The sequence below is a fragment of the Neoarius graeffei genome, chromosome 9 (assembly GCF_027579695.1).
Source record: "Neoarius graeffei isolate fNeoGra1 chromosome 9, fNeoGra1.pri, whole genome shotgun sequence".
Lineage (NCBI taxonomy): Eukaryota > Metazoa > Chordata > Actinopteri > Siluriformes > Ariidae > Neoarius > Neoarius graeffei.
Genome location: NC_083577.1, coordinates 6,376,876 through 6,403,485, shown reverse-complemented (window position 1 = coordinate 6,403,485; position 26,610 = coordinate 6,376,876). Strand labels below are relative to the sequence as shown.

The following is a 26,610-nucleotide window of genomic DNA, read 5'->3' as shown; positions in this document are numbered from 1 at the left end:
TGCTAATAGTGTGCAAAGCTGTCAAGGTAAACTTGGGGACAAAAACGGGACATGGGGAAGCCATGGCCGAGAAGTTAGAGAAGCAGCTTTGGGACCAAAATGTCGCCGGTCTGATGCCCTGAACCAGCAAGAATGGCTAAAGTGCCCTTGGCACCAAACCCCCTACTGCTCCGGGTACATGTTTGTACGTCACTCTGGATAAGAACATCTGCTAAATGCTATTAATGTAATGTGACCACTTTGAAGAATCTAAAATATGAATTTTTTTTTTTAAACTTTACCATATACAGTGGTGCTTGAAAGTTTGTGAACCCTTTAGAATTTTCTATATTTCTGCATAAATATGACCTAAAACATCATTAGATTTTCACACAAGTCCTAAAAGTAGATAAAGAGAACCCAGTTAAACAAATGAGACAAAAATATTATACTCGGTCATTTATTTATTGAGGGAAATGATCCAATATTACATATCTGTGAGTGGCAAAAGTATGTGAACCTTTGCTTTCAGTATCTGGTGTGACCCCCTTGTGCAGCAATAACTGCAACTAAACGTTTGCGGTAACTGTTGATCAGTCCTGCACACCGGCTTGGAGGAATTTTAGCCCGTTCCTCCGTACAGAACAGCTTCAACTCTGGGATGTTGGTGGGTTTCCTCACATGAACTGCTCATTTCAGGTCCTTCCACAACATTTCGATTGGATTAAGGTCAGGACTTTGACTTGGCCATTCCAAAACATTCACTTTATTCTTCTTTAACCATTCTTTGGTAGAACGACTTGTGTGCTTAGGTTCATTATCTTGCTGCATGACCCGGCTTATCTTGAGATTCAGTTCATGAACAGATGTCCTGACATTTTCCTTTAGAATTCGCTGGCATAATTCAGAATTCATGGTTCCATCAATGATGGCAAGCCGTCCTGGCCCAGATGCAGCAAAACAAGCCCAAACCATGATACTGCCACCACCATGTTTCACAGATGGGATAAGGTTCTTATGCTGGAATGCAGTGTTTTCCTTCCTCCAAACATAACGCTTCTCATTTAAACCAAAAAGTTCTATTTTGGTCTCATCCGTCCACAAAATATTTTTCCGATAGCCTTCTGGCTTGTCCACGTGATCTTTAGCAAACTGCAGATGAGCAGCAATGTTCTTTTTGGAAAGCAGTGGCTTTCTCCTTGCAACCCTGCCATGTACACCATTGTTGTTCAGTGTTCTCCTGATGGTGGACTCATGAACATTAACATTAGCCAATGTGAGAGAGGCCTCAGTTGCTTAGAAGTTACCCTGGGGTCCTTTGTGACCTTGCCGACTATTACACGCCTTGCTCTTGGAGTGATCTTTGTTGGTCGACCACTCCTGGGGAGGGTAACAATGGTCTTGAATTTCCTCCATTTGTACACAATCTGTCTGACTGTGGATTGGTGGAGTCCAAACTCTTTAGAGATGGTTTTGTAACCTTTACCAGACTGATGAGCATCAACAACGCTTTTTCTGAGGTCCTCAGAAATCTCCTTTGTTCGTGCCATGATACACTTCCACAAACATGTGTTGTGAAGATCAGACTTTGATAGATCCCTGTTCTTTAAATAAAACAGGGTGCCCACTCACACCTGATTGTCATCCCATTGATTGAAAACACCTGACTCTCATTTCACCTTCTAATTTTAACTGCTAATCCTAGAGGTTCACATACTTTTGCCACTCACAAATATGTAATATTGGATCATTTTACTCAATAAATAAATGACCAAGTATAATATTTTTGTCTCATTTGTTTAACTGGGTTCTCTTTATCTACTTTTAGGACTTGTGTGAAAATCTGATGATGTTTTAGGTCATATTTATGCAGAAATATAGAAAATTCTAAAGGGTTCGCAAACTTTCAAGCACCACTGTAATTCCATGTCTTATTTCATAGTTTGAGGTCTTCCATATTGATCTACAATGTAGAAAATAGTTAAAATAAAGAAAAAAAAAACAACAACAACATTGAATTTAGAAGGCGTGTCCAAACTTTTGACTGGTAGTGTAAATAGTAACCATCTAATCACAGACAATCTTATTTAGTAAGTAAGCTCACTAGCATCTGTTGAGCGGATTATCTTAAGTCTCTCTCTGGATCGGCAGGAAGGCAGTGCTGGACCATTCTTTAAAACGCATTCCTTTTCCTCAAACCGCTGTCTCCAGTTTAAACGTATTTACAGGTCGTTATCCTTATTAACAGATTATTTGTCTGAATTATGCATTAGCTAAAATTTGCAGAAAAAAAGTCTTTAACAGTTAAATGGGTGGAGCTGAATAAGATTTGAATGGATTTAAGTCACTGAGCTTGTCCCCATGTACACAAAGCTCTGCTGCCAAAAACTTAGTGGTAACATGGTAACTAGCGCTACCGTTAGCAAGGACCGTCATGACATCACTTTCACGTGCTGCCACTTTGCAAGTGCACTCAGACATTCAACTGCTTGAAAGACGCAACTCCTCATAATGATTTATGAAGATGCGAAAAGACATTGGGGGAGTGTCTATAAAATGACTGACAAACGCCCGATCCAAATAGAAACATATTTCGGACAAGAAGGCAAGCTTCCAAACTGATTTTTTTTTCAGTTTCATAACACACTTGTTCTGAGATGATGGCTTAAACTATTATTTATCATCATTTCTACATAACTTTCAACATTGTTTTTCATTTATCACTAGTTCAAATGACTTGCACTTTTAACGAACCGAACTAATACTGTACGTACTGCTCACCGTTACCTCTCTTGAGAAAACTCCCTGATGAGCCCACTGGCATGGAAATACCCAGCATTGTTAAAGGATATGGGACATGAAACATAAATGCACGCTATATCAGTTTCTTTCCATTAAAAATATGAATTAATTGCATCAACAAATACAAAATCATCTATTAAATTCAGCAAAATCGTTATATTCGTGATGATTATATGGCATTTCTGCTCGAGCTCCGATATGCATATTTTACAACCGGAAGAGCCGCTGTCACGTGATCATACGTCACAAAAACTTTTGGGCACAGCACAAGTGGGTAGATGAATGGAGAAGTGAATGACAAGAAAATTGTTTTTATAGTCTTTAAAGTACATTGGACATCATGGTGTATTGTGCTGCTTATGGTTGCAATAATTCCAATGGGAAATGCCCTGGAGTAAGTTTTTTTGCATTCCCCAAGGACCCGAAGCTGAGGAAAGTGTGGGCTCACTACTGCCGTAGAAAAAACTTTGCACCTACTGTTTCCCACAAACTTTGTTCGGACCATTTCACAGAGGATTCTTTCAACTTTAATACTCAGGTACTGAGCGATATTAATTGCCAAGCCAAATTTAAGAGGCCGTATAGCCGGGTTCATGGAGGCAGTGATAGCGCCATAATATACAGGGCCTAACATTCCTACAACTGTAGAGACAGTCAAGAAATCCTGTAACATTAATGGACATTTAAATAAATGTTATGTTGGTAAGTTTGGCCGAATCCCATTTCACCCCTTGGACCAACCCCTTGGCCCTTCCCCTCCATTTTGCGCGTTCACGTGAAGGGGTAGGGGTATCCCAATCCCAGTTAACGCGGAGGGGTAGGGGAAGGGGGAGGGCTTCTGTACCCCTCCAAACGGAGATTTTCCTGGAGCTGACTCCGAACGAAGGGGTTTGAGTGATTTCCCACAATGCCATGCGGATTTCAGCGAGATTTCATGCGGATTTCAGAAAGATGGAAGTTCCCGCGGCGAAAGATTGTCATAAATGTATTTTCTCCATTATTTACGTGTTTTAAGTTGTTATCCAGAGGAAACACGCCGCTTGATTCTCTTTCGAGCTGAGAATGAGCAGCGATTTCTGAAATCCAAGCTGCTGCTAAAAAGCTTTGGGAGTGAGTATTGTTTTCGGTTGCTTGACTGCGTACGTTTTGTTCTGTTATTCTCGCTTTTATTGTTCACATGAGTGTTCTGACACCTCATTCTGTCGGATGTGGTGCACGAAGCGCCAAAGATATCCCATTCAGTGGTGTTAGTTAACAAATCACACCCTGCCAGCAGAGATTTCTGGTTCTGGCTCTGACTGTAGCGGCTGGTCGCAGCCAATGACGCATTTGGTCGCGTTTTGCTAACGTAAACGCTGACGGAGGTACGCGATGACGTATGCGATCGTTGAAGGGCTATCCCAATACGTAAGGGTTGAATTTCAAGCCCTATCCCTTGTAGCTCAGTTTCAAGGGGAAGGGCCAAGGGGAAGGCGGAGGGGAAGGGGGAGGGGTAGGGGTAGAAATTAGAATTGGGATTGGGCCTTTGTTTAACTTTTCTTAATTTTCATCTCTTTCGCCAAATGGCGTAGTGTTGTTGGTTGTGTGATGGCGTTTCGCCATTTTGAATGTTTTCATCTCGGACTCTGGAAGCATTGTATTTCAATCAATCTCGAAAAATATCAGCAAAAAAAAACTAGCTTGCAACGGACTTTAGCTAGATCTATGATGAACTTTCAATGTATGATACAAAAATAATACTTCTTTCAACAGATCATTAGCCTTTGAGCAGAATTGTTTTGAACTTGCCAGGAAGTGTTATCGAGCCGACCGCTTTCAGTTTCATGGGGACTGAATGAACTCTCACTCTCAGAATCATCTGACCCGTCAGAGTAAAGACAAGATCCATGTTCATGTGAATTTCCAGCTATCGGTTCGAATTGATAGGGTCTAACTTCACATCTCTGTGAAACATCGGGAATGTCACTGTCGATGGTGTCCATTTCGGTAACCTGTTTACATTAGATTCCCAAGCGCTGGCTCCTTGGAAAGTTTTTGTGACGTCACGGGTCATGTGACCACCTAGCTCATTAACGAATCCTTGTTTTACGCTGATGTATAAAAAAAACTTGAATAATGTGATGATTTTCACATTTTTGACGCCCTGCAGTGATTTAGATGACATTTCTTATGTCCTTTATACATAATTATGCCCAGGTAAAAATCCATGTCCCATATCCTTTAATGAGTATATAAACTATTCAATACTGAAACTAGTTAACAGGGTGTCAGTGCTGCATTGGTACCAAGTAATCAAAACTACATGTTCTTCAGGTAATCAGTGACATTATATAACCTTTGTTTAATACTGTTTAGTACTATTTTTGCTCACATTTGAAACATGCAAATAATTGCTTATAAACTATGGCTGTAATATAATTTGGCACCATCACATCATCGCTGACGTTATCACCACCACGATGGCGTTAAATCTGCGAAAAGCTGACGACCGACACTTGAAATCTGGGAAATCAACTTCTTTTCTTTTTCTTTTATTGAGATTTGCCACAATAAATACATAAATAACAAAAGTGGCAGGAGAATAATACAGGGCAAAGCCCCAATTAACATTCAACCCCTAACAAAATACAAAACATTACAAAACATATTTAGATGATTAAAAACAAGAAAAACTATAAATATAAAAAATAATTATCAATTGACTAACTAACAAAAATATCCAAGTTAAATAAAAATAGGTCATGGTGCCCGGTATGAGTACAATCTTGAATTATAATGGCTACGAAGTAGTTTTTTGAACTCAGGAACTGACGTAGACTGCTTTATATAACTGGGGAGACTGTTCCATAATTTTATAGTTCGAGGAAAATATGAGTTGGTGAAATAATCTTGCTTATGCGACGTAAGAAGACAAAAGTTGTTAAAATCATAGTTACGAGTTCTATAATGGCTGGTTGCAGGTGACAAAAAATTGACAAAATTTGCTGTTATTATCCCAACCTTGAATTTGAATAGGAGGACTAAGTCATGTATCTCCCTACGAAATTCTAGACGGAGTAAATTTAGCTTACACAGCCTGTCATTGTATGTTAACTCTACAGCCGGATAGTTTAGAACAGACCTGGGCATTTTACGGCCCGCGGGCCGCATCCGGCCCTTTGGTTCATTCTGACCGGCCCGCGTAAGGTTAATTAGAAATTACAAAATAAACGCATTTTCTAATTTTACCTCATGCATGGACTGAATGTGCATTGCTTTTATTTTGAAGTTGTGTTCAACAAAAACGCAATGCGCGCGACATGAACATGACATGAAATCCCATGAAACCTAATCCCGCGATAACTACTGCTGTAATTTGTCCAGACCAACCACAAACTTGTACGTCATCCTTCAAACGGTCCAGCCAATCACATCGTGTGACGTCACCAGCAGGCGCCGGAGCCCGAGCCGATCTGTAGATCTGATACCTAGACCGAATCGACGTTGTTGCGAGCAGGTCACGAGAAGACTTTAGCCCCCAAAATGTCCGCAAAAAGAAGAAAGGTAGATGCCGAATGCAGGGCTTTCAACAAAACATGGACTGCTAAGTATTTATTTACTGAAGTCAAAGATAAAGCCGTGTGTTTAGTTTGCGGAGAGCAGATCCGAAAAACTGAAAAACACCAAATGAGGTGATTAGACTACAAATGTGGGCATCATTATTATAATCTGATGCATCTTGTTTGATATTTGGAGTAGAAAGACAATATTGTGATGTCTTTATTGTGTTTTGGGGTGAATGTGACTGAAAAAAAAAATGGTACAAACGTTCACATTTTGTTAACCATTGTTTTGGGAAATTTGATTGAATAAATGACATTTTTTGTAAGGCAACCTCGTTTTTTCCATACTCTTACCAGTCTTAGCAGCTTGTAAAAACAATGTTATTCACTGCTTTATATAAAGAAATACAATTAATATTATGCAGAATTTAGTTCAGCCTTTTGGTCCGGCCCTCCACAAAATTTTCTGTTTCTCATGTGGCCCCATGGAAAAAATAACTTCCCACCACTGGTTTAGAATAAACTTTGTGGCGCAATGCTGGATGTTTTCCAATAGCTTTCGATGTTTAACTGTATAAGGGGACCACAAAGGCGATGCATATTCTAATACTGGCCTAAATAAAGTCATATACAGTAACTGCCTAGTTGATGCATCGTAAATATCACGCCCACAAACGCGCTTCACAAGACCTAACACTTCGTTTCCCTTAGCACAAAGTTCCTCAATATGGGTAGCCCACGTGAGCTTATTAGAAACAACCACCCCGAGATCGAAAGTTTCAGAGGCTGTTTCCAATGCCTTCCAAGCTAGTTGATAATTATTTGGAGTCCCTTTACGTGATCTCAGCTTTGACATGTGCAAAACCTTGCATTTAGAGATGTTAAACTGCATGTCATAATCCATACTCCAGTCATGGAGACAGTTCAAGTCGCTCTGCAAAGAGACGCCGGAACTTGCAGATTCAATAGGGCAATAAAGCTTGCTATCATCTGCAAAGAGGGCGAGGCTCGACCCGTACTCAAGATACCTTGGCATATCGTTAACATAAATCAAAAACAGTAATGGACCCAAGATGGATCCCTATCTTGCAGTAAATCATTTCACCCAGTGTGACCTACAGGAAGGCGAGGACGCGGCGTAGTAGGGAGCAGTGCTAATAGAGCCTCGTCGATGAGAAGCATGAGCATTCCGAAGGGTTCACAGACACGGCCAGCCTAAACGCGTCAGAGTTTCTGAACCCCGCAGTGGAAAATACCTGTTATTCCTCAGCACGTGTTTATGTACTTGGACAGGGCTCGGATTTGGAGCCGTGTCAAAAATCAACTAACCCAAACTCCTGTCAGCTGCGCCAATAAATCACAGGTGGAACAATAAAGCCCAAAACGGCCATTTACGCTCATTTTCCAATTCGCGGTTTAATTAAACAGCGAGCTTAATGTTTCTCTGAAAGAAAACGTAGTAAAACCTCCCTGTGAGGAAAAGAAACAGACAGAAACGGTGTTAACAGTGAGAACAGGATAACACGAGTATTGGGATAGACGAAAGAACTCTGCGTGTGCTAGCATGCACATTTCTATGAGCTAGACTTGGATGTGTGCTAGTAAATCATCAAATAAAAAGCTTTTTCAAGTCAAATTGTTGATGTCAAGATGCAAAAACGAGCATCGGTTATATTGCATATGACTAAATCAGCAAGACCGTATTATTTTAAATGCAACATAGATGCAGTTGTTGATTTCACCATGATAAAATACCATTGTGAACAAAGGGAAAAGCCCACTCGCGTCTATATTTAGCTGCTATGAGTGACCTTTTGAGGTACGAGAGGTGCTCGCACACAGAGGGACATGACTCAACGAGCCTCACTGTCGCAACAGAACTGTATGCTTTACTTAATGACGCAGGTAAGGCTGAGCTGAGACTTGGTCCAGAGGAGATTCTTACATTATTTTTAGTTTATTCTTTATTCCTATTTAGATGTGTGATACATCAGTTAAGCATGTACCTGTGTGGTCTCTATGTTCTCTGAAGGACTTAAAACACTAACCGCAATTTCTATATGCTACTTGTGAATATTTATCACATAATCAAATCAAAGTCCTCCTTTGCTGTAAAAATAACCTCCATTCTTCTGGGAAGGCTTTCTGCTAGATTTTGGAGTGTGGCTGTGGGGATTTGTGTTTGTTCAGACACTGATGTTGGGTGAGGAAGCCTGGGGTGCAGTCAGGGCTCCAGCTCATCCCAAAGGTGTCGAAGTCAGGGCTCTGTGCAGGACACTCAAGTTCTTTAACACCAAACTTGGCAAACCACAGGTCCAGCGAAAGGAAATTGTGATGCTCCAGCATGCAAAGATATTCTACACAATTGTGCGTTTCCAATTTTGTTGAGAAGACCCATGTATGGGTGTCACGTTCATGTTGACTATGAACACTTTACAAATTAATAAGATCTCAAATGTCATGATATATACACGTTTCAGAGCAATATGCTGCCATAAAGAATCATTTTCAGTGAAGGTCTTCCTTCTTTCAGCAAGACAATGCCAAACCGCCTTCTGCACATATTGAAACTGCATGGCTGCGTTGTAAGAGAGTCCGGGTGCTAAACTGGCCTGCTAAGGTCCAGACCTGTCTCCCATTTAAAACATTTGGCATGTTATCAAGCGCAAAATACGACAAAGATGTGAGATCCCAAACTGAGCAACTGAAATTGTATATCAGACAAGAATGGGACAACATTTCTCTTTCAGAACTACAGCAATTGGTCTCCACAGTTCCCAAACGTTTACAGTGTGTTGTTCAAAGCAGAGTTGATGCAACACGGTGGTAAACATGCCCCTGTCCCAACTTTTTTCAAATGTGTTCCTGACATCAAATTCAAAATGAGCATATATTTTCCAAAAAAAAAAAAAATATCCCAGTTTCAACATTTGACATGTCGTCTTTGGACTACTTTCAATGAAATATAGGAGTTTCCATGATTTGCAAATTATTGCATTCTGTTTTTATTTACAGTTGACACAGTGTTCCAACTTTTCTGGAATTGTAAATACATTTCCATCCACCTGTTCATGGTTTCTTCCCAGTAAAGTTCCTTACTCCAGTGGTTCTCATCTCTCATGTCCTGCTGTGATTCTCCAAAAACGTAGGTTGGATTTTGCAAACCCCCCCATACTACATCAACTGAAACGATTTCAGCTGTGCAGTCTGCTACTGTTGTAAACACGTACACTGCAGGCTCGGTTTCCACTCCTAGCACATACTTAACTTCATCATGCTCAATGTCTATCAAATACACAGCACTACCTTTCCTGGCAACCACTCTCTCAGCTTAACTACAAAATACTGTGGTTGAGACATTTTATGGAAAAGTCATTAATAAGAAAAGAACAACAATTGGGGGAGTTGATTTTTTTAATCACATCCTTCCCGTCACTAATGTGTAAGTTACACAGAGCTACCACCGTTTTTTTTTTCTCTGTTGCAATTGTGCCAATAAAGCAAGCAAAGTTTAAGCTAAAACTGAAGAGGAAAAGAGAGAGAGAGAGAGAGAGAGAGACTCACTTGGTGAAACGAATCTCCAGGTGGGAGGTCAGATACTCGCGTGGGGTGAAGGTGTGCTCCCAGACCACCATGTTGGGCACGTAGTTGATGGAGAAGCAAAGCTCTGACAGTGCTGTGTGCAGCTTATCCAAGCTAGGAACATAAAAACCCTTGTCAGAGAGCAGCTCGCATTAAAAACTCATTTTTTTCAGATTAAAAAGAGACAGAATGAAGCTTGGCCTTGAAGACAGCATGGCTAATGTTGTTTTGAGCTCATTATATATTAATGCCTCAGTGGAAGTGGGACATTTGAGTCAGGGATCAAGGTCTATCCTCTTTCTATTAGGTGGAGAACCTGTGTGTGTGGGTTTCAGGGAGGTCTGATTAAGTAGCAGAGACCACCAGCAGGCTGGATTAAGATGAATTGATATTGGCACACAGGGAGAGAGTTTTTGAAGCATGTAATGCTAAGTTGTTGTTTTTTTTTTTACCTGTGCTTGTGTGCACTGATTTTAACAGTTGTCATGCAAGTTACACTCAGTGCGTTTACATGCACATCCAAATCGAGCTGCTGTCGGTAATCGAGCTAAGGGTCCCAGCAGGGGTGCCAGAGAAATCCAATCCTACATGCACACAAGGAAATCGAGCTATTGTGTGAGGTACATTGTGCACCCGAGCCCCAGGTGGCGCTATACGCCCCATCGTGTTGGTACACTTCTGGTTGTCGTCATGAAGAGCTATTCAAGAGTATAAACAAAGTTATCAGTTCCGTGTTCACAAGAACGACGACGACGAGGACAGCAACATCAAGATATATATATATATATATATATATATATATATATATATATATATATATATATATATATATTTCAACTCCTTAAAGGATATGGGACATGAAACATAAATGCACGCTACAGTATATCAGTTTCTTTCCATTAAAAATATGAATTAATTGCATCAACAAATACAAAATCATCGATTAAATTCAGCAAAATCGTTATATTCGTGATGATTATATGGCATTTCTGCTCGACTTCCGATATGCATTTTCTACAACCGGAAGAGCCGCCGTCACGTGATCATACGTCACAAAAACTTTCGGGCACAGCACAAGCGGGTAGATGAATGGAGAAGTGGATGACAAGAAAATTGTTTTGATAGTCTTTAACGTACATTGAACATCATGGTGTATTGTGCTGCTTATGGTTGCAATAATTCCAATGGGAAATGCCCTGGAGTCAGTTTTTTTGCATTCCCCAAGGACCCGAAGCTGAGGAAAGTGTGGGCTCACCTGCGCATGCGCAGTAGTGATGTGTCGGTCGCGAACGATCCGGTTCAAAGAGCCAGCTCTTTGAAGTGAACGACGGGAGCCGGCTCTTCGGTGGGAGCCAAATTAGTTTTTTGTCCTTAGGTGCCTCAGAAAGAGAGAGACTTTCACATAATAATGTAATTAATTAACTAGTTAATTGCAGCAATTAAATCAAAAATAAAATCTCAGGAGCCGTTTGGGAGCCGAAAGAGCCGGCTCCTTATAGTAAGAAGAGCCAAAAGAGCCGGCTCCCGAAAAAGAGCCAAAATTCCCATCACTAATGCGCAGTAGGCTTCGCGCATGCGCAGTAGGCTTAGTAGGACAACTTTACAGAACACCTGTTGAAATGCACCTACTGTTTCCCACAAACTGTGTTCGGACCATTTCACTGAGGATTCTTTCAACATTAATCCTGAGGTACTGAGCGATATTAATTGCCAAGCCAAATTTAAGAGGCTACTTAAAGATGGAGCCGTTCCCAACGTCCCAATTCAGGAACAAGACGGCGGAGTGAAACCCGAAGTGCTACGGCCACCACGAGGTGCATTCGCTAAGCGTCTGAAAGCCGAGGTAAGGATTAGTATTATAATTTTGGGTGTATCAATTATTGATGATCATAATTCTGACTCGTTTCGCCATTTTGAATGTTTTCATCTCGGACTCTGGAAGCATTGTATCTCAATCAATCTCGAAAAATATCAGCAAAAAATAAAAACTAGCTTGCAACGGACTTTAGCTAGATCTATGATGAACTTTCAATGTATGATACAAAAATAATACTTCTTTCAACAGATCATTAGCCTTTGAGCAGAATTGTTTTGAACTTGCCAGGAAGTGTTATCGAGCCGACCGCTTTCAGTTTCATGGGGACTGAATGAACTCTCACTCTCAGAATCATCTGACCCGTCAGAGTAAAGACAAGATCCATGTTCATGTGAATTTCCAGCTATCGGTTCGAATTGATAGGGTCTAACTTCACATCTCTGTGAAACATCGGGAATGTCACTGTCGATGGTGTCCATTTCGGTAACCTGTTTACATTAGATTCCCAAGCGCTGGCTCCTTGGAAAGTTTTTGTGACGTCACGGGTCACGTGACAACCTAGCTCATTAACGAATCCTTGTTTTACGCTGATGTATAAAAAAATTTGAATAATGTGATGATTTTCACATTTTTGACGCCCTGCAGTGATTTAGACGGCATTTCTTATGTCCTTTATACATAATTATGCCCAGGTAAAAATCCATGTCCCATATCCTTTAAGCTGAATGAGCATGAACTCTGTCTCCTCATTGCTCCAGAAGTGCACGTTTCTACTACTGTTGTCATGCTGACCGAGGCTGTTGTGTTTCCCGCTTGTGGTCTCGTCACTCGTCACTTCCGGAAGGGGCAGTGCTGAAGTAAGTAGCTCGACTATGTAGCTCGATAGGGTTTACATGCACCAAGTAGCTCGGCTACAATCGCATAATCTAGGTCGCGTAGCTCGATTACGAGAAATCCAGTTCGGTTCAATTTCAGCCTAGCTAAGGTGTTTCCATGGCATTTAGAACTTCGATTTCAGTCGAGTTACGGCAGAAATTCGATTTTCTCTATGTGCATGTAAACGCACTGACTGATCAGCTATAATATTAAAATCACTGTGAATAACCAAATGAATAACCTTGAAGATCTTGTTACAATGGCATTACTCAAGGGGTGGCGTATATTATGCGGCAACTGAACAGTCGGTTCTTGATGTTGACGTGTTGGAAGCAGGAAAAATGGGCAACCATAAGGATCTGAGCGACTTCGACAAGGGACGAAGTGTGACAGCTAGACGACTGGGTCTGAGCATCTCAAACGTTAAGTCTCATGGGGTGTTCCTGGTATGCTGTACCCATCAAAAGTGGTCCAAGTAAGGACTGGTAAACCAGCAACAGGGTCATGGGTGCCCAAGGTTCACTGACGCACATGGCAAGCCTGTCTGCTCCAATCTCAAAAGTTGTTTTGCCAGTTAATGCTGGCTATGACAGAAAGGTGTCCGAACACACAGTGCATCTCAGCTTACTGCGTATGGGGCTGCTTAGCTGCAGATCAGTCAGAGTGCCCACGCTGACCCCTGTCCACCACTGAAACGTGAGCATCAGAACATTTGGAGCAATGGAAGAAGGTGGCCAGGGTCTGATGAATCACGATTTCTTTTACAGCATACGGAAGGCTGGGTTTTTGTACGTGTCCCTTGCCTGGGAAATAGATGGCACCAGGATGCACTATGGACGGAAGGCAAGCCGGTGGAGGTAGTGCGATGCTCTCAGCAATGTTTTTCTGGGAAATCCTGGGTCCTGGCATTCATGTGGATCATGTTTTTACATGTACCACTTACCTACAAGCAGTGCTTGAAGGTTTGTGAAACCTTCAGAATTTTCTACATTTCTGCATAAATGTGTGAAAATCTGATGATTTAGGTCACAAGTCCACAAAAGTAGATAAAGAGAACCCAATTAAACAAATGAGAAAATTATTATATGTGGTCATTTACTTTTTTAAAGAAAATGAGCCAATATTACAGATCATTGAGTGGGAAAAGTATGTGAACTTTTGCTTTCAGGATTTGCTGTGACCCCCTTGTGCAGCAATAACTGCAATTAAACGTTTCCGATAACTGTCCGGGATCAGTTCTGTACATCAGCATGGAGGAATTTTAGCCCGTTCCTCTGTACAGAACAGCTTCAACTCTGGGATGTTGGTGGGTTTCCTCACATGGACTGCTCACGCAACATTTCTGTTAGGATTAAGGTCAGGACTCTGACTTGGCCATTCCAAAACCTCAACTTTATTCTTCTTTAACCATTCTTTGGTAGAACAATTTGTGCGCTTAGGGTTACTGCCTTGCTGCATGACCCACGGTCTCTTAAGATTTAGTTCGCAGACAGAGGTCCTGATATTTTCCCTTAGAATTTGCTGGAACAGTTCAAAATTCATTGTTCCATAAATGATGGAATGCCATCTTGGCCCAGATGCAGCAAAACAGGCTCAAACCATGATACCACCACCATGTTTCACAACTGGGAAAAGGTTCTTATGCTGGAATGCAGTCTTTTCCTTTCTCCAAATATAACGCTACTAATTTATGCTAAGATTACGTAACCCTTTCCAGAGCACCAACACCACTCTTACTAAGGTCCTCAGAAATCTCCTTTGTTCCAGTAATGATACACTTCCATAAACGTGATCTGAAGATCAGACTTTGATAGATCCCTGCTCTTTAAATAAAACAAGGTGCGCATTCAACACCTGGTTGGGCGGCACGGTGGTGTAGTGGTTAGCACTCAGTGCGTTTACATGCACATAGAGAAAATCGAATTTCTGCCGTAGCTCGACTGAAATCGAAGTTCTAAATGCCATGGAAACACCTTAGCTCGGCTGAAATCGAACCGAACTGGATTTCTCGTAATCGAGCTACGCAACCTAGATTATGCGATTGTAGCCGAGCTACTTAGTGCATGTAAACCCTATCGAGCTACGTAGTCTAACTACTGCCCCTTCCAGAAGTGACGAGTGACGAGACCACAAGCGGGAAACACAACAGCCTCGGTCGGCATGACAACAGTAGTAGTAGCGAGCGGCAGAAGAGGTCAGGAGGAACAAGGAGAACCAACTTCTCGTTCTTCTTGTGAACACGGAACTGATAACTTTATACTCTTGAATAGCTCTTCTTCATGACGACAACCGGAAGTGTACCAACACGATGGGGCGTGTAGCACTACCTGTGGCTTGGGTGCACAATGTACCTCACACAATAGCTCGATTTCCTTGTGTGCATGTAGGATTGGATTTCTCTGGCACCCCTGCTGGGACCCTTAGCTCGATTACCGACAGTAGCTCGATTTGGATGTGCATGTAAACGCACTGACTTGTGCCTTACAGCAAGAAGGTTCCGGGTTTGAACCTCACAGCCTTTTCTGGGTGCAGTCTGCATGTTCTACATGGGTTTCCTCCCACAGGACAAAGACATACAGATTAGCTAAACATACCCAGCCACTGGGGTTGCACAAGTCAGTGTATACTTAGTGCTGGCATACGAGTCAGTGCATACCCCGTGCTCCTCACTGTCCCAAGCCTTGGACAGACTTGCATCAGGAAAGGCATCTAGTATTTAAAAAAAAAAAAACTATGCCAAGCCAATACGCGGATCATAAAATGGGGAAGGATGATCCGCTGTGGCGACCCCTAACGTGAGCACCCGAAAGAAGTAGTGCACTCACACCTGATTGTCACTCCGTTAATTGAAAACACCTGACTAATTTCACCTTCTAACTCTAGAGGTTCGTATGCTTTTGCCACTTGCTGATCTGTAATATCTGATCATTTTCTTAAATAAATAAATAAATGATCGAGTATAATATTTTTGTCTTGTTTGTTAATTGGATTCTCTTCATCTACTTCTTAAGGGGTGTTCACACGGCAACTTTTACTCCGGTGTAGCACCGGGGCTGCCCCGGTAGAGCGTTCACACGGTACAAAGTTATACCGGTGTCGCCCCTGAAAGCTGCTTAAACCGGTGCAAATCTAATCCTGCTCGGGAGGTGGTTTAAGAAATTTACTCCGGAGTAAATGCTAGTTTGCGGGGCAGCACTGATATAAAATGGGACGTCTGAACGCTACAGGGGTAGACTCGCTACGCGTGAGGAGAGTTGATTACATACGGGCATTGCATAATTTGCATCCTGGTATTTTGCGCTTCCAAAATGGCGAATATCAACAACAACAGAACTGCGTGTCTTCCAGTGTTGCCAGATTGGGCGGTTTTAAGTGCATTTTGGCGGATTTGAACATATTTTGGGCTGGAAAACGTCAGCAGTATCTGGCAACACTGGTGTCTTCATCCACGTTGTTTTCCCGGCGCTTGGTGATGCCCAGGGTTTCTGCAGGCTTGAACAAGTTCAATTTAAGACTTTTTAAGACCATAACAGGTTAAATTTAAGACTTATGGTATGCCGCACACACAAAAAAAAAGAAAATTGGGAGAGCCTGAATTACTTTCAAAATAACAAAATTTATCATTCACCAATGAACTCATTACATCCCTAGGGTGCGCTCTTGCATTAATGAGGAACTAAGCTGCAGTGGAGCCAAAGACATCCTGCAAATCACTTGAGGATGAGGCGTTCGATTCCGTACGGTTTGCGTGTTGTAGCGTTACAGTTCGCACGGCGTTAGCTGATACACCGTCTCGAGACGTGCTTGGACCTGACAACGGTGAACAAAATTGAGTGACGGCATGCGACTGTTGCAGACTTTTATGGGCATCCTGGTGCTTCTCCGCTTTCGCGTGCGATTCCGGTGCCTTTACACCCGGGGTGCCGAGTTTGAGTGTTCTTACGCCTCAGACGGATTGTTTGGTACACGTTTTAACCAGTCTACGAAATCACTACGTTCAAGCCAGCAGTCGTTAAACTTGCATTTGCCCATTTTGCTACAAACCGTGACGATCTCCCTCGCTTCTTTTAGGCTCTACTGTCCAAATGCGCGCGTGCCATGCCCTGTGCATCACCATGCCAACCGGGCTAGACGCCGGATTTCACTGTGTCTCATTTGTAGTTTGCAGCGTAGCCTACTGATACTAAGTAGGCCTAGCCTATATGACACAAAAAAAAAGCAAATGGGGTAAATGGACGTAAGGATTTAAGACTTCACAAAATTACATTTAAGACCTACAATGCAAAATATGCTCGTATTTTAGACTTTTTAAGGCCTTAAATTAGGATTATCAAATTTTAGACTTAAGACTCCGTGGAAACCCTGGATGCCATGACAACCGGGAAAAGGAAGTACAATTTCACGCATGCGCATATTTCATTTCCGCATTATTACTATCGTATAGCACGGTCGCAAAAACTGCCATGCGAACGCAAGTGGGGCTGCACCGGTGCTAACACGCTTCTCTCTAGTAAGCAGGTTTGTGATGTGTGAACGCTCCACAAAATTTACACCGGTGTAAGATATATCGCAACAAAATACATCGGTGCAGCATCGATGCAAATATGTGCCGTGTGAACACCCCTTTAGACTTTTGTGAAAATGTGATGTTTTTGGTCATATGTATGCAGAAATATAGACAACTCTAAAGGGTTCATAAACTTTCAAGCACCGCAAACACTGTTGCAGGGCAAGTGGCAAAGGCATTCCCTAATCAACGTGACCTCTTTCAGCAGGATAATGTGCCCTGCCGCACTCCAAATTGTTCAGGGATGGCTGGAAGATCAAGGTGTTGACTCGGCCTCCAAATTCCCCAGACCTCAATCTAACTGAGCATCTGTGGGACGTGATGGTCAAACAAGTCCGATCAACGGAGGCCCCACCTCGCAACTTGTAGGACTTAAAGGATCTGCTGCTAGATACTACAGCACACATTCGGAGGTCTTGTGGAGTCCAGGCCTCAATGGGTCAGAGCTGTTTTGGCAGCACGAGGTGGACCTATACAACATTCGGCAGGTGGTTTTCATGTTACGGATTGATCGGTGCATGTATTGAACTGACTGATGCATCCCTGATGACACGTGTGTGTGCACGCATGTGTCATGGAGACACTGGTGCTGCTTACTTGGTGACGAGCAATCTGTTCTTCCTCATGCTCTCCACTCCGGGCTTCTCTCGCTCTGGCTCTCCTTTCTTCCCTGTCTGCTTCTTGGACTTCTTGTTCACAGCCTGACTGATGGTTTTGGCGCAGTGTTTTGGCAGTAGCTGCATGGTTGTGGGGGAAACAGGAAAAAGGGCCCCTTCACTTTTTATACCAATGAGCAAGCAAAGAGACAAGAGCAGTATACTGTGGAAGAGTTACGAGTCCTTGTCCTGTTTGCTTATATTATTACAAAAACACAGACATGGAGAGATCTCTAAGCATTATCTCAAGAGAAGGGGAGGGGTTGATATATGCGCCTGGCTGAGGAGAGAACATCTGGGGAAGTTTTGCTTTCCTAAAGCTCTACAATTTTTTGGAAGGGGGGGGGAAAAAAAAAAAAAAAGAAAGTGAGGTTGCCAAAGGGCAAATTTGTTCCACATAAGGCTGCAGAAACCTTCATAAGTCAGCACATTCCTCATCTGGTAACATACCACTTAAATAAGAAAACAATTAGGCATGAAGGACAACCTAGGGAGTTCGAGTACATTAAAGGAGATGTTCAGCCAAAAATGAAATAAACAAAATGTCTCCCTTAGTCAAAATTTAGCTGATCAGCCAAGACATTTTTGGTGTCTAAAGTTTGCTTTGGTTTTGCACTGCTAATGCAGCTCAAAAATAAGGAAGCTTATAGCCAATAATTTGTAAAATACTTTTTGAGGTAATAACATGGTCTGATTAAAGGCAGAAGTTATAGTATTTGTGACTAAATTAAAAAGGTTAAAGGTCAGAATGATCAGATGGTGTTTGGGTGGAGGTTTCGAGTCGGGGTCCCAGTGTTTATTAGCCTGGGCCCGCCCATCCTAAGTGTGACGCAACACGAGGGCCTGTTGCGAGCTTAGTCTGGCAAGGCAAGCTATCTCCAGCTCTTCCAAGCTCCTGAAAAATCGGGAGCCAATCAACTTTGAGCATCTCCAACGGCCCTGGGTAGAGGCGTGTTCAAGGCAGTGACGTAGCAGGACTGCGACCGGAAGCCATAGATTGTTTACAGAATCTATGCCGGAAGCGCTTCATTCACTAGAAACATTACGAACATGGAGCAGCGGCAAGCCTTTGACACAGCGGTAGATGCTGTATTGAAAGTAGAGGTCTGCGCGGGTCAGATTTTTCAGTCCCGCTCCCGCCCGCATTGTGCAGTCCCGCTCCCACCCGCGCCCGCAAAGAATTAGGATTTTCAGTCCCGCTCCCGCCCACAAAAAAAATTATGATTTTCAGTCCCGCTCCCGCCCGCCATATTTTGTCCCGCTCCCGCCCGCAAATCCCGCATGATGCAGACGTTCGCGTTATTTCTCAGTAAAGTTCTTGTCTTGACACAGCGTGATGGTGCCCCGCCCCCTACTTTGAGTGGATTTGAGCATAAATATCTACAGCTCACGTTCACATTTGTTATTATTTACCTTGTTTCTGAATTCAGCATGTAGTGTCTCTAATAATAATAATTAGTGCTGTCAAGCGATTAAAATATTTAATCACGAATCGCACATTTTTATCACATGAGAAACCATTGTAATTCTCAGATCAGCATAAAAAAGTGAATGGGCTTGCTTTGTACCAATGGTGGTTTTTTTTTTTTTTTATTGCAAAGCAGAGCTAGTAAGAGAAGTGAATTGATTTACTGCTTGAGTTAGTCTACAACTCTAATCAGAGAGACAGGTTACACAGTGACGGTAGGCTTGACTCAATGCTATCCCAGAAATCCTTCCTGTAATATGCAAATTTGGCCGCCTCTGATTGGACAGCCAAATTTGCATATTACAGGAAGGATTTCTGGGATAGCATTGAGTCAAGCCTACCGTCACTGTGTAACCTGTCTCTCTGATTAGAGTTGTAGACTAACGCAAGCAGTAAATCACTTCACTCATGGTTCTCTTGCTAGCGGGGTGTGAACTGCGAGTCATTAGAGTGATCAAAGGATTTCCCGTTAGGGTGATCAATGGCAAATTTAAGATGCCATTCCTCACTCAATCTGGCAATCTGACTCTCTCTGCAAATTTAGGCATCTTAAAATGTTTTTATTAATGCCAAATAAAATATCCAGCACAAATTATATATGATAGACATAAATTAATAATTTATAAATTTTATTTCAAACACGTTTTTAGTTAGCGGGACTGCAGCTTATCACCGCTCCCGCCTGCGCCGCATATGTGCACTCCCGCTCCCGCCCGCGCGCGCATATGTGCACTTCCGGTCCCACCCGCGCCCGCAATGAGCTTTCAAAATTTGTCCCGCGCCGCACTGCTTTGCGGCGGGTCCCGCGAGTCCCGCGGGACTCCCGCGGGAGTGCAGGGCTCTAATTGAAAGCATTCAACGGGAAGTTCTCATTGAAAACGGAGCAAAGAGCAGCCCTGGAGGTATTTATCTTCTTCCTGTTACTCAAGCAGTTTCCGTCGCGTCACATACGTCAGAGGAAAGAGTGATGTGATTGGTTTAAGCTTTGTCACAGCCTTTTCTGACTTCGACCAGTAGCAAACTGAGGCATTTCAGGGAGGCGGGTCAACCATGCCTTTGGGAAACGGTTGGGCTTAATATCTTTGCCAGACCAAATGCTCGCAGAGCTTTGAAGTCGCGTTAGCCAGACTAAGTGTTTATGGGAGGTTCTGAAATAAAAGTCATCCTGTTTATGGTGTTAATGGGTAAGGATAGGGGTTGTGGTGTTCAGGGGAGGTTAGAAATTAAGTACAAGAGACTGTATTAAAGGGGGAAATTAAGGATAAGCAAAGGATCATAGTGTTTTTGGGTAAGTTAGATGTTAAGGGGTTGGGTGAGGGTCAAGATTAAAGATCAGGTCTTGGTGTTTAGGGAGAGGTTAAGCATCAGGATGGTGGTGTTTATAGTGATACTGACCTGGTCACTCAGGGTGCACTGCTCTGTGCAGATATCGGTGATGAGGTTGCGAGCCTGTTTGGCCATCTCATCCAGAAACATGTTACACAAAGACAGGCTGCGATCGCCAATATGGTGCCTCTGCACGAGAGAAACACAGAACAAAAAGTCTTTAGCTTTTCAAACTTCACTCAGATTTCTTTGGTCCCTGTCATTATAAAGTCCTCTTATCCATGTTCATCTCCCCCTCTTCACTGTCTTTCTCTCCAGCTTGCAAGGTCTAGTAGGAATTCAGCAGCTCATCTCCCCACAGCACAAGAACACACTAAATCAATTACCTATAAAAGAGGAATGAAAGAGTGAAACTTCTGCCTTCATCCTCCACTTGCTGCTTACAAAATCGCATCAAGCTGGACACCTAACGAGGACCTGAGACACGGATGCTGTTCAACTGGAGTTATTTCAAAGCAATGGCCACTCTGACCCTCGTTTAAAAAATAAAAAATAAAAAATAGAGAGGTTCCTGTGCAAGGATGGAAATATTTCTGGAAACTTCTAATGCCTTTCCAACATAAACAAAGGCTGCAGCTGTCCAAAGCTGTGAAGTGGCCATAGGAAGAGGCACATTTCAGAGCTGCTGAGAGAGGGAGTTTCATGTTTGAACAAGGGAAACCCAAGCCACCTAACCCACCATAAATCTCTTTTATTCTTCTAAGAGCTCTGGGACAGTTCGGCCTGCCTGGGCCTGCCATGGTCATCGCATGGCCTGTAGAACTGCGCATTTACACGCTCATTTAAGCCCGTTTTCGGAGGAAAAACACAAGCCTGTTTACCAAATCAGATTGGGGGATAGAGCAGACTGGCCAATGCCGAGTGCAGCCAGTGGAACAGGAAGCTGTTGAGCTTGGTGTGTTGAGGGATGTTTAAACCCATGGGAGCACTGGTAGCCCCGCCAGCGTACGCTTCAATTAGCGACAGAATAAATCAAGCATTTCAGTATGCATTCATTTTCCACACAACCTTTCTACACACTCATAAAAGGTCAGGCAGATGGAGAGCAAGAATCAAAGGGAGAATAAGAGTACTATTTCATGTCCGAGAGAAAACGAAGGCAAGAAAATCTAGAGATAGTAAAAGAAGCGTGACAGGAAAGATAAAATCACAAATAAGAACGATAAGGACAGCAAGAGAAAGGAAGGAAATGAAGGTGAGGAAACTATCTTTGGTATTGCTTTGCTAGTGCAATTAGTGCTATGGGATGGATGGCATTATGAATTCTGCCAAGTGCCATGATATTTTTTGCGCCAAACCCAATTCCCTCCGGCTGGAGATGGATATTTCAACAAGATGAAAACCCCAAACCCAAATCAAAAGAAGAAAATTAAAATATTTTATGATGGCCATCTCAGAACAATGCAGTCTTCACGCATCCATGGCCTAATGGTTAGAGAAGGACCAAAAGGTCATTGGTTCAATTCCCCAGACCAGCAGGAATGGGTGAAGTGCCCTTGAGCAAGGCACCTAACCTCCAACTGCTCCCCAGGCTGTTCTGGATGTGCTGTATGTCGCTCTGGATAAAGCTGGGCATACACTGTGCGATTTTTTCAATCGCGGTATTCAGCTGCTGCTCACACTGCACGAATGAATCGCAGGGGTAAACAGCACGCAGCTTACGATTCCTGTTCTCACACTATACGATCCGATGCTCGGATGCGATGCTCAGGATTTCAAACAGGTTTGATTTTCATCCGATCGATCGGGAGGAGGTCGTGAGGTGTTAATCGCTTGTCGTTACCCCATGTATACTACACGATCCGAGACGCACGATTGAGCCCAAACTCGGCCCGATCTCCAAAACAGTCGCACGAATGAAAATCGTGTCAAAATCGGGCCAAAAATCACACAGTGTATGCCCAGCTTAAGAGCATCTGCTAAATGCATGTAATGTAAACAGATCTACAGATTAGGGCTGAACGATCTATCGTTTTCAACCAAAAATCGCGATCTCAGACAACACGATTTTGGGATCGTCAAAGCCGCGGTTTTTCTCAGTGCTCCTAAACTGACCCATGTTTTGTTTCGTCAATAATTTCACACATGTATGCTCTGCGTATTGCCCCAGCATGGTGTAAAAACACTGTGTCAGCTACCAATCAAGAAGCTGCATGCTGCGCGTGGACAGGTCACGTGTTATCCACTCCAATCAGTGTAGCTGGTCATTCAATTTCAGACATGGCTGAAGCGGGAGCTGAAGCGGAGTCAGGGGATTTGATCCCTGCAGTGTTTCGGACACAGACTGCATCTTGTAGTTGGTAAGTACAGGAACCTGTGTTTGTGCGAGTGTGTATGTTTGTAATCAAGAGTGCGTATTATCTTCGCAGAGTCCCTCTAGTCTCTGCTATATTACTCTGCCCTCTCCGTCCCTTAATGGTCCCATGGCATGAAATTTTCACTTTCTGAGGTTTTTTAACGTTAAAATGAGTTCCTCTGACCTTCTTAAGTCACCCCAGTGGCTAGAAATTTCATAATGTGTAAACCAAACTATGCCCAACATTTGAGAATGGCGCGTCAAAACGGCGCGTTGATAAACTCTTCCCTTTACTACGTCAGCAAGGGAGATGATCCCCACGCCCCCCCTCTGGATTCCCACCCACTGTATGGATTGTCCCGCCCAGCTGTAGTGAGGAGACCATACAGGGAGGACACAACAACATGGCACCACCTAAGCGAGCGAAACATGGAGATTGCGCTGTACATGGATGTGACAACACAGAAAGGAGTCTGTTTTTACTGCCGATGGGAGAGCCCCTGAAGACGCAGTGGCTTAATTTTATTTACTCCAATAATACGCCGTCGAGTCTACCTAAGATGGTGCATGTTTGTCGGAAGCATTTTCCTGATGAATGTTTCCACAACTTGGGACAGTACAGGTCAGGTTTTGCACATCAACTGCCACTGAAGCCTGGGTCCGTACCAAGCATCCCTGCCGCATCAGCCACAAACACCGAACAAGTAAGTGTATAACTGTTAAGTCGTTTTGCCGTGTTTTAAAATCGGTGCGTTAGCCTAGCAATGGCTACATTAGCTGTGCAGCTAACCGCTTCCTGCAGTTAGCCAGGTAATCTGCGCTACAAAACTAAAGAGCATGCAGCATGCTCTGTTAAACTGAGTTTAGTCTGGAAATTGACTGTAACTTATGAGCTTATGTTTGACTATTGCTCCGCAATGCATGTCTTCTGTTGGATAAGCGATATGTTGCTGTAGTTGCTGCTTCTATCCTCTTTGGTTATGGAGTGCGTGTTCAAGCCTAGGGTATTATACGTTCGTAAACTACCACTCCGAACACTCTCACTCTCTGTTCTCTGTGTCACGTTGAGTTTACGAAAGGAGTCCGAGGAAGAACGGGGTTTTGTCTTAGCAGCGTGGCTACAGGCGCTGATAGCAGCGAGTATGTGTGTGTGCGCAGCTTGGTCAAGCCCCTCCCCCCATGGCCCGCCCCCACCCTCTACCCTTCCCCGCCTCCTGCTTCTCATTAGCAAAACGACGCACTGGGAAAAGCGCTGAAATGGGGCTTTCTCCCAGGAGGCTGTGTCTACGTGCCGAGGGTTCATTTCGAGAAAGGCTGCGGATATAACATCCGGAAACCTCCACGAGCCCGTTTAAAGCATCAACAAACCACCATGCCATGGGTCCTTTAAAGTCAGTTTACCGGTAACAATCATAATTCGTTTGTCTGAAGTAGGTCTTGACTTTGTTTCGGAACACTGAAATACAGTTTGGGAGGGGAAAAAACGAAACGCTGACAAGTTTGCTGTCAAGCTGTCGTTAGCTGACAAACTGTTAGCGCAAGGCTACTTTAACAATACAAACGCCATAGAAAGGCTGTCTATCGCCATTAGCAGCTTTATAGTCAATATTTTTGCATTAATTTCACACAAGTTTATTGCAAAATGCTTCAAGAACACAGGTTTTCAATATACAAATGTGTAACTCGTGGATCATCTGCATTTTAAAACGGCTTGTGAGAAAACTAGAAAAATTAACCCTTTCATGGGTAAACTTTGAAGTCTCCCAATATCGCTTGTGTTTATTTAGGATCATTTGTACGTTTTTTTTATTATGTTTTATTTTTACTACCATTACATTTCATTTCCTCTTGCCACCTTGTGTGAAAAAGAAGCACAGGCTTCTGAGTACAGGGGTTGAATTTCTGTAACTGCTGCTGATGTTGTTAATGTTCATAAGCTAGCTCCCTTGAGCCATTCTTGCACTACTTTTAAGGTCAGACGTTTTTGCTCTACTTTGTTGTTTATTATAATTTATAATGCTTATGTACATTCTTTTACAAAAGTGCAATATTTTGATGCTGCTGAGCCATTGATCAACCTTTTTTATGTCTGATATGTTGTAGATGGGAAAAGTAAAAGAAGCAAAAGTTTACTTAAGAAAGATGGCTCTCTTTTTATTTTAAGTTATTATAACTTGTTCCTCAGGCACTCAATGTTAATAAACAGGCCTACATTTGGAATCTGTTGACCTCAGTTTTCATTCTTGCATTAGCTTTATGGAATTCATTGTATTAATTAATTTGCACTGAAACTCGATTTAAAGAAAAAAAAAATCGTGGTTGAAATCGAAATCGCAATATCTGCCAGAAAAATCGCAATTCAATTTTTTCTTAAAATCATTCAGCCCTACTACAGATTATATACAACCCCGATTCCAAAAAAGTTGGGACAAAGTACAAATTGTAAATAAAAACGGAATGCAATAATTTACAAATCTCAAAAACTGATATTGTATTCACAATAGAACACAGACAACATATCAAATGTCGAAAGTGAGACATTTTGAAATTTCATGCCAAATATTGGCTCATTTGAAATTTCATGACAGCAACACATCTCAAAAAAGTTGGGACGGGGCAATAAGAGGCTGGAAAAGTTAAAGGTACAAAAAAGGAACAGCTGGAGGACCAAATTGCAACTCATTAGGTCAATTGGCAATCGGTCATTAACATGACTGGGTATAAAAAGAGCATCTTGGAGTGGCAGCGGCTCTCAGAAGTAAAGATGGGAAGAGGATCACCAATCCCCCTAATTCTGCGCCGACAAATAGTGGAGCAATATCAGAAAGGAGTTCGACAGTGTAAAATTGCAAAGAGTTTGAACATATCATCTACAGTGCATAATATCATCAAAAGATTCAGAGAATCTGGAAGAATCTCTGTGCGTAAGGGTCAAGGCCGGAAAACCATACTGGGTGCCCGTGATCTTTGGGCCCTTAGACGGCACTGCATCACATACAGGCATGCTTCTGTATTGGAAATCACAAAATGGGCTCAGGAATATTTCCAGAGAACATTATCTGTGAACACAATTCACCGTGCCATCTGCCGTTGCCAGCTAAAACTCTATAGTTCAAAGAAGAAGCCGTATCTAAACATGATCCAGAAGCGCAGACGTCTTCTCTGGGCCAAGGCTCATTTAAAATGGACTGTGGCAAAGTGGAAAACTGTTCTGTGGTCAGACGAATCAAAATTTGAAGTTCTTTATGGAAATCAGGGACGCCGTGTCATTCGGACTAAAGAGGAGAAGGACGACCCAAGTTGTAATCAGTGCTCAGTTCAGAAGCCTGCATCTCTGATGGTATGGGATTGCATTAGTGCGTGTGGCATGGGCCGCTTACACATCTGGAAAGACACCATCAATGCTGAAAGGTATATCCAGGTTCTAGAGCAACATATGCTCCCATCCAGACGACGTCTCTTTCAGGGAAGACCTTGCATTTTCCAACATGACAATGCCAAACCACATACTGCATCAATTACAGCATCATGGCTGCGTAGAAGAAGGGTCCGGGTACTGAACTGGCCAGCCTGCAGTCCAGACCTTTCACCCATAGAAAACATTTGGCGCATCATAAAACGGAAGATACGACAAAAAAGA

General features: G+C 42.7%; 1 protein-coding gene across 3 annotated transcripts in view; it reads right to left on the bottom strand.

Moving 5' to 3' along the window:
• The window catches only part of nckap1 (NCK-associated protein 1), a 196,515-nt gene that overhangs the window by 25,983 nt on the left and 143,922 nt on the right, over positions 1-26,610 (bottom strand). For all 3 annotated transcript variants that reach the window (XM_060928976.1, XM_060928977.1, XM_060928978.1), the window contains 3 exons: positions 20,684-20,803; positions 17,762-17,901; positions 9,888-10,019 (listed from right to left, as the gene is read on the bottom strand). In XM_060928976.1, coding sequence (XP_060784959.1) covers positions 9,888-10,019; positions 17,762-17,901; positions 20,684-20,803 — 392 coding nt within the window. The remainder of the gene's footprint in view (positions 1-9,887; positions 10,020-17,761; positions 17,902-20,683; positions 20,804-26,610) is intronic.